The 15,983-nt window shown below is 35.5% G+C and overlaps 1 protein-coding gene across 2 annotated transcripts in view; it reads left to right on the top strand.

Moving 5' to 3' along the window:
* The window catches only part of TUSC3 (tumor suppressor candidate 3), a 124,177-nt gene that overhangs the window by 90,043 nt on the left and 18,151 nt on the right, over positions 1-15,983 (top strand). For both annotated transcript variants that reach the window (XM_061992717.1, XM_061992716.1), the window contains one exon: positions 9,928-9,991. In XM_061992717.1, coding sequence (XP_061848701.1) covers positions 9,928-9,991 — 64 coding nt within the window. The remainder of the gene's footprint in view (positions 1-9,927; positions 9,992-15,983) is intronic.

The raw sequence follows: 15,983 nt of genomic DNA, 5'->3' as shown, positions 1-15,983 counted from the left end.
TTAGCATTGTAAAAGCAATATTCCAAACATACAAGCATTTTTCCTATACGCAACAAATTTCTCTGTTATTCCAAACCGAAAAAAAATACTTAACCCACAATGGAACTTGCAGTTCCTGATCACCATGTCAATCTCTTTTGTTTCCTAATTAGAAGTATCGTAGTTTGGCTTCCATGTGTTAAAAAACACAATTCCGAAACAACTTGTAGTGGTTTTGTCTGGGCCAGGTTTTTGGTAGCAGGGAAGCTACAAGGGTGGCTTCCTTAAACTAAGATCTGCCAGAAGCTTCCCCTGTAGCTGACAGGGCTAATGCCAGTCAATTCTAAGATGGACCCACAGCTGACCCAGGTCTGGCCAATTAATGACTGAGGTAATGCCTCTGTGAATAACGTATTTGAGAAGGGAAGAAGTTGTTGCACCATTGCTAAACTGCAGCAGCAACAGAGAGTGAGAATGTTAAAACATCTCTGCAGACACCAAGGTCAATGGAGAAGGAAGGGGAGGATGTGCTTAGGCCCTGGAAGAAAGACCCCCGTGTGACCTGTGGTGAAGACCATGGTGAGGTACCGTGGTACCCCTGCAGTCCATGGAGGCCACTGGGAAGCAGAGATCCACTCACAGCCCGTGGAGGACCCCATGTTGGAGCAGGTGGATGCCTGAAGGAGGCTGTGACTCTGTGGGAAGCTCACCCTGAAGCAAGTTCCTGGCAAGACCTGGGAGCTCATGGGGAGAGAGGAGCCCACACCAGAGCAGTTTTGCTGTCAGGACTTGTGATCCTGTGAGGGGATTCACTCTGGAGCAGTCTCTTCCTGAAGGACTGTTCTTCGTGTGGATGACCCACACTGGGGCAGTGTATGAGAAGCTGCCCCCATGGGAGGCCCCATGCTGGAGCAGTTTGTGAGGAACTGTAGCCCATGGGAAGGACCCACAGGAGGGGCTATCTCCTTAGGGAGAGACCACACACTGGAGCAGTAGGAAGTGAAGCATCCAGCTCAGAAGAAGCATCATTCAATCTGTAATGAACTGACTATAACCTCCATCCCCTGTGCCACTGAGGGAGAGGGAAGAAGAGTCCTGGGAAGAGTGGAAGGAGGAGCAAGATGTTTTAAGGTTCGGTTTTATTCCTCATCTTCCTGTCCTGATGGTTCATTAATATATCAAACCTTTTTCTCCCCAAGTTGAGTCTGTTTTGCCCGTGATGCTAATTAACTGAGCAATCTCCCCGTCCTTATCTCGACTCACAAACCTCTCATTATATTTTTCTCTCCCCTGTCCAGTTTAGGAGGGGGAGTGATATTATGACTTGGTGGGCATCTGGCAAAATTACCACAAAAGTAATGACAGTTGGACATTAATTGCAGCTTTTCTTTCATTAGAATCATTGGTTTGCTTGTCCAGTTCTAATGAGAAAGCAGTGTTTTCTCCTAGGGTTTTTTTCTCTCTTAAATTGATTAAAAGGTTGGCATGTTGTTAATCAAATAATTACAGTTTCAAAAATTTCCTTTCTTTAGGCAGCTAGACTAAGCTGTGTTATTTGTAAACTTCACTTCTTACCTTCATCTGATTGCAAGTCAGCCAATATAACACCCATAGATAGAAGGGATGGAAGGATGACCTGGGAAATTACAGGCCTTCCAGTTTGACTTCAGTTCCCGGGAAGCTGATGAAGCAGATCATCCTAAGTTCTGTTATGCAGCACATGCAGGACAAACAGGTAATCAGGCCCAGTCAGCATGGGTTTATGAAGGACAGGCCTTGATCTCCTATGACAAGGTGACATGCTTGTTGGATGAAGGAAAGGCTGTGGATGTTGTCTACCTTGACTTTAGTGATTGACACTGTTTCCCACAGCGTTCTCTTAGGGAAATTGTCTGCTCTTGACTTGGATGGGCATACACTTTCCTGGATGAAAAACTTGTCCAATGAGCTGTGGTCAATGAAGTTAAATCCAGTTGGCAGCCAGTCATGAGTGGTGTCCCTCAGGGCTCAGTACTGGGGCCACTTCTGTTTAACATCTTTATTAATTATCTGGATGAGGGGATAGAGTGCACCCATAGTAAATTTGCAGGTGACACCAAGCTGGGTGGAAGCATCGATCCAGGCAGAGGGGGATCTGGGAGTGTTGGTTGACAGATGACTGAACAGGAGCCAGCAGTGTGCATAGGTGGCCAAGAAGACCAATGGCATCCTGGCCTGAATCAGGAACAGTGTTGTCAGCAGGAGAAGAGATGTGATCATTCCCCTCCACTCGACTTTAGGGAAGCAGCACCGCGAATACTGTGTCCAATTTTGGGCCTCTCTCTACAAGAAAGATATTGAGGTAAAGGATTTGGAGCACATCTCATATGAGGAACAGTTGAGGGATCTGGGGATGTTTAGCCTGAAGAAAAGAAGGCTCAGGAGAGACCTTATCACTCTCTACAGCTACCTGAAAGGAAGTCGTAGCAAGGCCAATGTTGATCTGTTCACCTTAGTAACAAGCAATAGAACAAGAGGAAATGGCCTCACGTTGCATCAGGGAGGTTCAGACTGGATATTAGGAGGAATTTCTTTACTGAAAGGGTTGTCAGGCATTGGAACGGCTGCCCAGGGAGGTGATGGAGTCACCGTCCCTAAAAGTGTTTGAAAGACAGTTGGATGTTGTATTTAAGTAAATGGGTTAGTGGTTGATAGTGCTAGGACAAAGGCTGGACTCGATGATCTTAAAGGTCTCTTCCAGCCAAAATGATTCTATGATTGTATGATCTCTGTTAGTGTCTCATATGGGTTCTGTGTGTCATAATGCCCATTCAGGGGGAAGACATTTGTTGCATGACAATATTTATGGGCTTTTTTTTTCTGAGACATACAAAGTGAAGGTTCGTCAGAGGATTGCTGTATCTTCTGTCTTATTTAGTAATTAGTAAATGTCTGCGGAGCCCCTCAGAAAAAATTCGTATTCAGATGGTTGTATCAAAGCCTCTGTATAACTGAGGAGAGTGTTCACAGTTTCTGAATTTGTGAGATCACCTCTACTAATTCCTTTGATAGGAGTTCTAGACACCCTAAATAATACATTACAGCTATAAAAGCTGCCTAGGGACAGCCTAAGTAGCAGCATAAACCAGGATTTGTATACCAGTTTAAATTATATCAACTACCCTTTCCTTTCAGCCAACTATTTGGAAAAAGTAAGCTGCACTTTTGCTCTAGGTCTGGGAACTCAGATCATACTCTACTCTTGATGCCAGATGAACATTGTGGAAGGCAACCAGTACAGCCTGTTTCAATGAGCCAGTCCTGTGAAAACTGGCTGCTGTCTCTGTGCTATCTCTGTACTCTGTTTTGATTTGGGACAACGATGACAGCAGCATTGAGCTCAGGGAAGATGTAACTCATATTCATTGAATTAATACATGAGGGATTCGAGGAGTCTGTTTGAGATTGTCACATATGTATGTATTATATAGTTTTTTTTAAAAAATCCAACATTAAATATTTCTTAAATAGAGTAAAATTTAACCATAGCTATTAAACTCTCCCCTCAACTGGCTGCTGTGTTTTATAGTCATGTTCAGTAAAGGGCAATCTGAACACTTACACTAACTGTTACAGCACGGATGGTGAGCCAAGTGTAAATACATGGAGTTTTATTTGTGAGGTCCAATGTTGATTTTCTAGATTGTCCTAATACATTTTACAGTGAAGCAGCTGAGTATAAGCAGAACAAAATCACTAAGTGCCTAGTCACCACCTCTAGTAATTCTGGCTATTCCTCACCATTTTGTGGGTACTGGCGTGTGCACCATAACTGATTTCTTAGTCCTGGTCTGGTTTGCCTGTAACTGAGCTGGATTGGATTTCATTTAGAGACATTGCTTAGAACAATTTCTTACTAGGAATATAATAAATGAAATTTTCATCAGTGAGGCATTCTGTTGGCTTACATTTGAGTTGGAAATGTTCATAGAGCTAATAACTACCTGAAAGTGATTATTTCCACCAGGTTAGTGCTAAAATGTTCCTGTTTCATAGTTAAATAAAATGAAGTTCCCTGAAAAAAATACTGGCTCAGATAGCTGTTTGCACATTTCTTACTGTAGTCATATAGGGTCTTCATTTTGCAGAAGCACAAATTCATAAATTCAGAATTTCTGTTGGCAGTGAGTTCAGATTAGTTTTATGTTTAATACTGTGTTAAATTTTGAATCAGTTAAGCATCATTTGCAGGTATGCCCTTTTATAACTTGGTCTCTACAATGAAAGAGCATCTACAACAAAAGAAATGGCCCCAGTAAACACTTGCACATTATCCCGTTGTAAATTAGTAGGTGATTAGAATAGTCAGAGGTTTCTGATATGTTTAATAAATGAACTGGAGTCAAGACATGTTGTATTTCATCAGTTTATGAGATATTACTTAATGTTTTATATACTATTTATATAAAAAAAAATTACTCGGATTTTGTGTTCTAAAGGTTCTGTAAAATAAACTCATAACCACATTACATCCCCTGTCTGAAAAAAGGTTTAAAATTATTTTGGCATTTAGGCTGTAAACAGCATCAGGTCATGTTTTTCACTTCAATGATCATGATAAGGGCTTTTGAGGGCTGGCTGCTACAGGAAAAATAGGCTACTGTATGTTTACTATCCCCACCTGATAACAATATCTTCTATTATGGAAGAACAACAAGAAATTACATTAGGTTTCTGTTTTCAGATTTTCACAGATCTGCCTAGGCTAATAACTTCACATAAAGTCCCGTACTGGGTTCTTAAGCAAGTTAAAACTCTAATCTGCCTGTATGATCTGTATGTATTAAAGTAAGTGTATTTGGAGAGTGTTGCTTCAAGTGAAGCTATGTAAAACTACGGTGTTCTCTAGAAAATGTAATATTTAAACACATGTAAAAGAGTCAAGAGTCTGAAAGCTACGCTCTTTTGAGCTGCATAAGATTTTATTCTGAATCTTACTGGCAAGTGTGTGTCATTTAACACAGAAAAAAAACTTTTCTGGAGAAATATACATATGATCATGAAAACATGATAAAATATTAAATTAATAAATCTTGGTGTTTGGTCTTGAAGGATTTGCTTTAGTGAATGAATTGTTTGTTCATGTTTAACCTTTTCCTGAATTCACACTTAGAATGGTGAGAGAATCAGTGATGAATGATGAGAGAATGATTTAAAACTTTTGCTTTTTAAACTTAAATCTGATTAAATTCATGCTCCTCCTGGATGAAAACATATTAAACATATAAAAGTCTGATGTGATAAAGAATGTTGTGGGATTCTTTTTATCCTCTTTAAACTATGGTAAAAGAACAAATTCATATAGCTAATATGTATTCTTCACAAAATTGATGGACTCTAATTGAAATAGGCCATTTTGAAGGCTTAATCATAATTAAGTTATCCATGGCCTTCTGTAACATTCCCCTCTGATGAATTTCACCCTGAATGTTACTATAGTAAAGGAAGACAGATTAATAGTGTTTATCCTATTGATGTGGAGTTCATAACACTCTCTTTGGGGGCCTAGTGTCTTACTTCACCTCTTTCCACATTTATTAGCTTGAATTTGGCCTGTTGTCTCCTCCAGGTTGTAGTCTCCATCTAGAGGTTTCTTCAATGTGCAATTCAAATTCAGCTTGTTGCTAAGAATCAGAATTATTGTCAAAATTGACTGCTTTTGCTTGGTTTCTGGCGCATTTTATTAGATGAGTGTCGTCTTGTAAACTCAGGATAAATTATTTCTTAGTTATCCAAAATAGTAATACTTCATGGAACAGTGTTGTGTGGTGTACTATTACTAAATCCAACTGTACTATCAAATCCCTCCACCCCAGTATCCATTATTCACATTCTCATAAAAAAATAAATATCATTATGTTTATCTTAGGAAAGAGTACTGGAGCACCTGAAATCGTGTTTCAATTTTTATCTTGGGTATTCCACAAGTTAGTTATATTGTCTTAAGAATTAACATTAACTCGTAGAGGCCTTCTTTCTGATTACTTTGCTTTTCTTTTATTTACATTGCATTAACAGAAAGGAAAGAAAGAGCACAGATTACACATAAGTATTTTACTGAGCCATGACAACTGTCATTCTTTAACAGAAGTCACAAGCATATGCTGTATTTAGAGAAATTGAAAAATATGTTACTTTGTTGTTATCTTTTACTATCCCAGTGAGGGATCACATATATATACCATCTGCAGTCCAATAACAGTAAATATTTGATGAGTTTACAAATAGCAGGTAAATATTTAACACAGTTTTTTAGAAATGTGTATGCATTGAATGATCATTTGTCACTGCCAAAGAAAATGGCCTGATTTGAGGACATGATTATCCCAGTTAGCAATTAATATTCCTTTTTTAAAATGAGACCTGAGATAGGAAAATGTTAAAGTTGGAAACAGACCATTATTCAAAATCTGTGACTCATGCTTTGATTCCCCTATTAGTTCTACCAGAACTGTTGCATCCATTCTTTAGCTATGCAGCTTTTTGCCTCAAAACATGATTGCATCTTATATGGTCCCCCCTCTTGATGCCTCTAAAATGGAAGAGAAATACTGAGTTTATTCATTAATTTAAAGCATTTGCAGCTAGATAGACTTCACAGAGCTTCCAAATACTAAATGAATTCAATATCAAAAAGCAGAAAATACAGCAAAACAAGAAATCCTACTTTTCAATCCCTTAACTGTAGCTTCAAATAAAATTTAATGAGAATATGTGCCTTGCATATAGGTCATTCAGCAACTTTCTTAAAGAGGGAAAATAAAGAAACCTCACATGTGACTAGATCCTTTATTTTGGTTATGTGGATGTAATTTCAAGAACTTTACCCAATTAAAAGCTATTGAGAAACCACAAATAAGTGTGGAGGCAAGTAGTTGTTGAAAAGCTAATTAGTCAAAATTCCTTAAAAATATATTGTCTTGAAATATATTCTGTCTTAGGTAAGTATGAGCCACAGATGGCCATGAATTTAAAAAAACGATGAGTTGATGGCCATTGTAGTGTACAAAATGGGGGGAGGGGTATATTTGCATAAGTATCTAGATATGTAAATATGTTTTAAGTGGCCACACAGTTCATCATATTCCTGTAGGGAAAGACACAAGGACAAACACCACACAGTTCTCACTATTCTCTCTTCAAGGAAAGCTGTTTGCTATCATTTTTACATTAACTACCAGTCTTCTGAAAACGTCTTTAATTTTTGTGTAGTGTTTAGAACACAGAACTGAAAGTTCATTATGGAAAGAACACACTATGTAATTCTTTCCTGAACTGGTTAAGATCCATTTCTCATTAGAAATGGACTGAGGTACGGTCATAAATTCAGGTGATTCACATTATATTGTCAAAAGCAATTGATTTTTGTTACCCTTCGACACTGGAACTATCTTTCCTGGCTTCTTTACTACTTTTGCTCTCACAGACCCACAACTATAAAGAGACAGCATGTTGCTGTTTTGAGCATTTGGAGAACAATGTCTTGGGGAAGCAATTTGAGGATCTTATTGATCAAATATAGTTAAATTTATTACTAAGTAACTTAAAAAAATATATTATTTTGTCCTACAGATATTTGTAATAGAACAAAGAAGTTAAATTTTGTTTTGTTGTTTTTTTTAAAGGCAATACCTGACAGTAAACATCTGCTTTTACTTAACATTTTAAATAACTGCCTTCTAACTAGTGCACACTCTCTAAGTTAACCCGAGATCTCCTGCCCTCTCAAATAAAGATGAAGCTTGGTTATTTGTGTTCAGAGTGGCTACTCACAATGCTTTTATCCATTCTTATCCCCTCTCTAGGCATAACAGTTGATAACAGTAGTAGGTAACACTTATCTCTTACTTTCTTTTAATATACAGATTTCCAGAACTAAATCAAAGAACATCCACTTCCTTACAAGCAAGCCGTTTAGCAACTCACATTTAAAGAAATGTGGTTACAGCATTAATCTCTAAGACACATTTAGCCAGAAATTCACATTCATCAGCTAGTGTTCAAATTGCAGTCTGATTCGGATCTTTGAGACAGGTTTTGCTTATTTCAGGTTTTGGCTTGTTTGATTGGTTCAAACTTCAGCCTTTGCAAATAACTGTTCATTCAGTGGTGTTACAAGAAATTAAATTGTTACCACAAAAAAAAAAAAAAACCATTTACTTTAACAAATTATAAAGTACATCAATCAAAATGACATCTCTCATCTAAATAGTTTACAAATACAGAAAGCATTTATAATCTCTGGAATAATGTGGCAACCAGTTTTATTAATCAGTAATAATAATGTTGTCTCTTCAACGCAGAGTGTATTTTTTTAGTTCCCAGTGTGTGTTTTTATACAATTTAGAATGTGTGTAGAGAGAGTAGTAGTGCTTATGTATAAATGCATATAGATATGTAATAAGTAAATAGTGCTACTAGACTGTTACGCTTTGCTGATGAAAAGCTCATTTTTCATTTTAGTTCACATTTCATTAATAAGTACAGTATGTGTTGTAATCATTGTAAACTTTATAACTTGCTACTACAATTGTAAGACAAAATAGATGTTTACTATTTTATATGCACACTTGAATACAGATCCTGCAACTGTATATATATGCCTATGTATATACATATTGCTTTAGCTGTGTAAGAAATAGCACCAGAGTGCAATGAGATATTCTTATGAGCTCAGTGATTTTTATCTTGATTAAAAAAAAGAAAGACGTCTTCTTTGCAATATGAAATCTTTAAATACATGGTTGGTTTAACTTGTCTGGTTTAACTTTGAATTGGTTATATGAATGAACATAATATAAGCAAGTTTTAAAAACAAGAGAAAATCATCTGCCAAGTAAAGACTTTCATAATATCTTGTGAAGTGCATGTTCTGGCAGTGCGTCAACCAGAATTTAACCAGTGTGGACAAAGACATTCTTTTGTATGCTAAAGCATCAAAGTATTTCAGATCTGACTTGTTCTGAATCTTGACTAGGATGGTATTCACTCAGAATTGTTCAGAATAAAAATAATTTAGCAAAATGTATAAGTTTTCTTTAAGAAGTAAAAAATTATTTGTATTTAATTGGGGTGAAGATTGCATCTATGCCTATAAAGAATATATATAAATAATACTTGGAGAAAATGGACATATTTAATTTTATATAGAATAGTATGACAAGCTATACTCAATGTCTGTAATTTATGTAGTAGGGGAAGAGAGAGAATATCCCTCATTTTGTGCATAATTTTAGTCCTTCAAATTTTTATTTCCTGGCAGGTTAATAATAAACACTGACAGCTTCTGAGTAATATGCTGCATGTCCTTAACAATATATGTGCTAAGTGAGCCTGTTAACAGTAATTACTGGGGGGAAAAATGAGTAAGTTATGTTAGACTTGCATTTAGTGTTAACATCTGTGATTGTATTTACTACAATTCCGTACAAACAATTAGGATTTTTTTATGGACGTAGTTATACCTTCATGGAGAAAGATGAAATAGACTTTATATGAAGAAACTTAACTCAATCTGATTATGACTAAAATGGATTGATTAAAGACAAGATTCAGTTTTAACTTTTGCCAAAACCATGCTGAGGCATGTCCTTGATTTCATCACCTCCCTTCTCAAAAATTGTATGTCCAGAGCAAAGAAATGCATGTTCTTTATTCCATGCTAGCAGAACTGCATAATGCACTGATGTCCAGAACACTGCATTTACTGGATATATGTACTGTGCCTAAGTATGCTGTTTTAAACACTGTTTTTCACTAAATATACATACAGAAACTGTGCTGTTTACCTGTAGCTGCCTGCAATTTTCTGCAAAATAGGTTTTATTTTGATTCTCAAATATCCAGTTGTGCCATTTTCAATGGATTTCTTTGTTGTAAAGAGGATTGGTTTTCACTTCTATTTTACAGAGTTACATACATGGAAGCAGTCAGGCTCAGTTTGTTGCAGAATCACATATTATTCTTCTGCTGAGTATCCTTCAGACTGGTGATGAATAGAAACAAAGCAAGCTGAGACACAGGGTGCTGATAAAGGAAATTGCTCTGACAGTGAATATCGTTGAACTTTTGAACAGGTATTGTATTTTGGCCTACTTATTATATTTTTAAATAAATATTCAATGTTGTTGCTATTTACTACCAAGTAAAGCAGACATTGCTTTTCACTAACATGTGCCTTGGTTATTTTCATTAATTTATGCCTAGCTACTAATCTTAGTATTCTTCCTTTCAATGCTATCTTTTCAGTAGCAGAAACTAATTTTCTTCATTTTTTTCACACTTTATAACCAAAATTGAAAAATTTTCATTAAATATTGTTTTATTTCTTTAACACACAAGGAAAGCATACTGTAATTTACTAATCTTGACGATGATTTGTCTTCCTGTAGTTTTGGGTTTGGTTTTCTCTTCCCTACCTAATCTAAACAGTTTATCTTCTTGAAACAGATAACCCACTCTCATTTTTTCTGACATCATCTGCTCACAAAAAAACTGAAACCGATTTTTATTCTTCTGTCCTTACTGAGTCAGAGCAAGTTAATTTTTTTGTTGTTGTTGACTATGTCTTAATAATCTGTAAGAACTCATACTGTATCTTGTCTCGTTAAACCCTGCTCCTAATCAGTTTTACTCATTAAATAAGGTAACCAATATTAAAGTACAATCATTCCTTCACAGATACCTTCTTCTAAGGAGAACTAGAGAAAGAAAATAACATTTACCAGTTTAAAGTAACGGCCAGATCTCAGAGTCTTATGATCATGGCTACTACCTTGTTCTCTCCCTGAGGTTATGTTGGCTTAGGTCCTGCACTTCCTCTGGCTTCTCTTATATGCTTTTGATTTTGGCAGTTATGACGCAAAGAGAACCATCATTATATCATCTTGCTTCACTTAATTCATCTACCTGACAACAATTTTGCTACCTCTGAAAACTTACTTACTCTCTGGAGAACCACTGCAAATTTCATTTCAAAGTTATTTTTGCAGAGTAAATGCAACTAGAATACTATGTCCAGCTCTGGGCTCTCGGTACAGGAAAGATGGAGAGTTACTTGAGCAAATCCAGCAAGGGGCAACATAGATGCATAAGAGACTGGAGCATCTCTCATGTGAGGAAAGTTTGAAAGACCTGAACTGTTTAATCTGGAGAAGAAAAGACTTGAAGAGATCTTATCAATGTCTATAGATACCTGATGAAATGAAATTAAGAAGACAGACTTTCTTAGTGGTGCCCTTTAACAGGACATGAGGTAGTGGACCAAATCTAAAAAAGAAGTTCAGTCTGAAGACAAGAAGACATTTCTCACTGTGAGGGGAGTCAAATTCTGCAACAGGTTGCCTAGAAGGGCTGTAGAGTCTCTGTGAAGGTATGAAAACCTGACTGGACAGGGTTCTGGGAAATTTGCATTAGGAGGTTGCTTGAGCACAGGTCTTAGATCTCAAGAGGCCCCTACCAGTTTCAAACATTCTGTAATCCTGTCAATGTTCTGTATTTTATATCATATCCTAATTAATATTGTGTCAAAGTCAACGTTGTATTCATTTTGGAAGTACATTTATTTATTCTTTATTTCTAAATTTGGGCTCCTTTTCTTAGAAAGAGAAAGATAAAAATAAATAGCTTTATCTTAAAACTGCTAAGAAAAACTCAGTTATTAATTTAATTGCTACATTTTTTGAAAAGTACTCAGAGACAACTATTATACAGGAAACAATCTGAAATATAATTGATGATATGAATCATATATAATATTATTTTAATACTTTCTCTTGTAAAGCCACAATTTTTTTAATGTGTTTTTTCTTTTCCTGAACTACCACAATTTAATATCTGATACTTTGGGTAAAGTTGACTTTTACAAATTTAGAAAAATCACCATATTTTGACATAGACCTAGTTGAATTCCAGGCTGCAGAATAATGAATAAAAATTTGTGTAGGCTTTTAAAAACCAAGAAAGAGTCCTCCATGTAAGAAGTATCCCTCATAATTCTGATATTCCTTTCAGTGTATGAAATAAGGTTTTATGCGATCTTTCCTCAGACTCTCTTTCCCAAGCTAGTTCTAGGCTGCAGTATTTGAGGTGAAATTCTGTGGTCTAGAGCATGTGGAGACTGACTGGATTCAGTCAAACTCCAACACAGGAGCATTTTTGTCTTCAGCAGCTTAGCTCCACCCTGCTAAGTCAGAGATCTCATATATCTAAACTGTAGAGTATCCAAATTCATAGATTTCTCTTGGCATCTCAGTTTTCCCATTAGTAGGAACACAGTACAAAGTACTTTGTTGCTGATGCTCAAGCTGATCCTGTTAGGTTAGTTGACCAACTTCGATTTCTTTCCCAGGAGCAACAGAGCACCGTCACTATTTGCAATTGAGAGGCAAGTTTTATGTAATGTATAACAGTATTTATCCTCATGTCAGCCTGATGATCACTGCTTTGAAGAACTGGGTGTGATTTACACACGTAATAATTTGGGAGGTTATGTGGAATCATATCAATATTGGGACTTCCCTGTGAAGGAGAAAAGTTACCAAAAAGTCATCATGAAAATGGCCATATAACTGCTGTAGAATAAATATAACAGACTGCACAAGCAAAAAAATTAAAAGGAGCATGGAATAGATATTAAACAGAAATCTCTTTATTTTAAATGGATATGAAAGCAGTAGCTTATGTGGAGCTATCAACATGATAGACATTGTGCAGCCTATAATGCAAGGTTTTTGCTTCTGAAGACTTTTAGTATCTCTTATGACCCTAGGACTGTATAATTGACCCAGACGAATAACCTCATTCATGTGAGTAATCCAGGTAAGACAATCTATTTGTTGGCTACATATCTAATTCTACTGCATAAAAAGAGAATATATCTAAACATGTTATGATTTAACAATAAAGTTTGGCATCTCCACGGGTTGTCATTAGTTTACATCCATGGATTTAAATGCAGCAAAGACAGTATAGAAGATAAACGAGGATTGTGCAAAATAAAATGTCCAACCATAATCAGTGATTTAGGGGTTTTTGAGGCGGATCTAACATACAGAACATTACAGCTCTTAGCCAACAATAAATACATTCTTAATTCTTTTTAATTCTAATAATTCTTTTTAATTTTAATTGTTATAGCACAGCATGCTATAACAATGAATTTTCAGTGTTAAATTCTTATAATATACAGAGCTTACTCCTTTAGGATGTTCTTTTATCCTACAATTTGTGTGATAACTGTATTGTGTCATTTTAACAAGTCATGGGAAAGGATCTTTTTTTATTCTTTTTTTCTTTTTCCTTCTACTTGGAGTTTTATAGAATTCAGCATATAGATTTCTCTTTGTTTTCTCCATTCCAAGTTGAAAAACTCTTTCCTCAGACAGAAGATGTTCCAAGCTGCTGATGTCTGTTCCTACAACCCTTTCCTAACAGAAATGAGATTATAGATAATAAGAAACAAACATGTAGTTATTAAAAAATAAAAAGCACGTGATAATTTGACATTCTTAGAGAGACAAAGAAGAGGAAATAAAAGATATTGAAGTACTGTTGCTAGAGCTGGGTATGATAGAGTTATTAAGAAGATACAGAGGCAGAAAAGATAAAACTGTGCAATTAAGATCTGTCATTTTTTAGGGGGAGCAATGTAAAGTAAACTGCACAATCAGTATTACTGTTGTAATTAGCTGTAGTTGAACACAGTTACATTATAGTGAGTGTTGTAAACCAGCCAGTGTTGAGCTGTAAATGTGGCTCTAGATGTGAAGGTACAGTGTGGAAGGTACAGTGAGAAAGGTAAAGAATAGTAAGGTTGGATAAACTATTGAAATTGAAAGATAAAATTCTTCAATTCTTTTTCTCCTTTTGGTAGACACTAATTAATACTCCTAATGAACATCCATTTTCATCAAGTTTTTGTGTCATTCCATGGAGAAATAAAAATGATTATAATGTCATGTGTCATGTAACAATTAATCTTTATTATACAGAGGAAGTTTAAAAGTTAATATTTCCATTATCAAAAGGATTTTCGTTACTAAGCAAATTATTTGTTGTACATGAGATAAATCTAAACCATTCTTATAGGTATTAGAAGTTAATATTAACCTGGTAATTTTTTTCATTATTGCTATTAAACTTAGTTAACTTGGATGCTTATAAAACACATACATCTGAGTAAAAATCACATACATCAAAGTAAAAATGGAAATGTCTTTGCAGTTTTTAATTTGAATTCCCATGGCAGAGTTTAACGTGACAGCTGTGTAGGTGGATATGAGATGTTGATTAAGAAGGAAAAAGGAATTTGATCAGTTAGAAAGAAAAAGACAAATCTTTCCTGTAGCATTAAATTGCACCTGTTATGAAAGACATTTCCTGTCCTACCTAGTGAATTTAAATAAAGTGTATAAAGGGCCTCTTTGTTGTAAGGAAACTTAACCACAGAATGAATTTGAATGGGAGACGTGTCTCTCTGTGTCAGTAGGGCTTGTACAAAGTCACTGAGCATAAGAATCTCAGGTTTTTTGAGTCAAACTTAGAAGAACAATACTCATTTAGCTATTGGTAGTCATTCATAATAGAATCAAATTGTGTGTACCAGAGATTATCTAAAAGTGAATGATGATGACATCTAAAACTGTGTGATATGATTTCTATATGCATGATCTTATGAATAAGAAAAAAGGGAGGAACACCACAGTGGAAAAAGTAGAATGAAAAGCACAAAATTATTGCATATTTAAGTGTGCTTCTTAATTAACTATGGCAATCGATGTGCAAAACAGAAAAACACATTGAACATTTCCTATTCTTTACTTGCATTGTCCACCAATACTGTCTGTTAACCTTGTAGGCTCTTCTGGCAGCTGCCTGAGACCTAACTGTAATGAAGCATAAGGAGATGAAAACTGGAAAAATCAAGAAATTTCCTTCTGTTACCTCATTGTTCTACTGCTTGACTTTTAAATAATTCATAATATGAGCTTTTAAGGAAGATACTGAAGTCTCTTAGATGTCAAAGAGATACACAGAGACCTTAAATTTACAGCTAAACATGTCAGTGCAACTTACCATGTAATTATCTTTTATCATATGATTGAATGATAATGAATTTGATGATTTACTTTAAAATATGGCATGTGTCCTCAAGAAGAAGTTATTAACTGTATAGTTCAGTGGTTTTTCAACCATTTTCAATTTCTGGCTCTAAAATTTTCCTGTGGAAGTGCGTACACCTGCAAAGCAAATTTATCTGTTGACTGCTCTGGCAATTGCCCCATTGTTATTTGCCCTTTGCAAATACGTGACAATTAGTCCATAGACAAAGAGACGTTCGCTGATTAATGATATAGAACAAGAATATGTGGTATTCCTAAAAAGATTTATAGGTGCTTAGAGAAAATGAGAGACAGAGTGTGTGTGCACACTGGAGGATCAAGTAGGTACTAACAAACAGATGAGATAACGTTTTCTGAAATTTAGTGCTGGAAAATAAGGTAAATGTTCAAGATAAAGTGTTAAAATAGTGAGAGAAGATGATAAGGCACCATAAATACAAATAGCTCAAGTAGAGTTTGTTTTAGGTAATGTATCTGTTTATGAATTAAGGAATTAAGCCATTAAGAAAAAGTAATTAAATTGTCTTAATCTCTGGTAAGGAAACTAAACTTCTGTTAAATGTCTGCTTGCTCTGGAGGTGTATATACTTCTGTGATTTGTCTGTCTCTAGGCAATAACATTTTTAGAGACAAATTAAGAAATGTAAATAAGATTAGAAAAAAAAATTATTTTGTACAGTGACAACTACACTAGGGGAATTTGTGACAACAAACCCTGATATTCTATCGTATAAGTTACAAAACAAAAAATGCCATAAATATTAAATGTAAAAACCATCTCCCCAGAGTTAAGTTTTTAGACAATCCTAAAAGATTACACCAATATGAATAATTAGGATGTAA

Source organism: Colius striatus, chromosome 3 (assembly GCF_028858725.1).
Source record: "Colius striatus isolate bColStr4 chromosome 3, bColStr4.1.hap1, whole genome shotgun sequence".
NCBI classification, from domain to species: domain Eukaryota; kingdom Metazoa; phylum Chordata; class Aves; order Coliiformes; family Coliidae; genus Colius; species Colius striatus.
The sequence above is the reverse complement of the archived record's forward strand: the minus strand, read 5'-3'. Positions and strand labels throughout refer to the sequence as shown.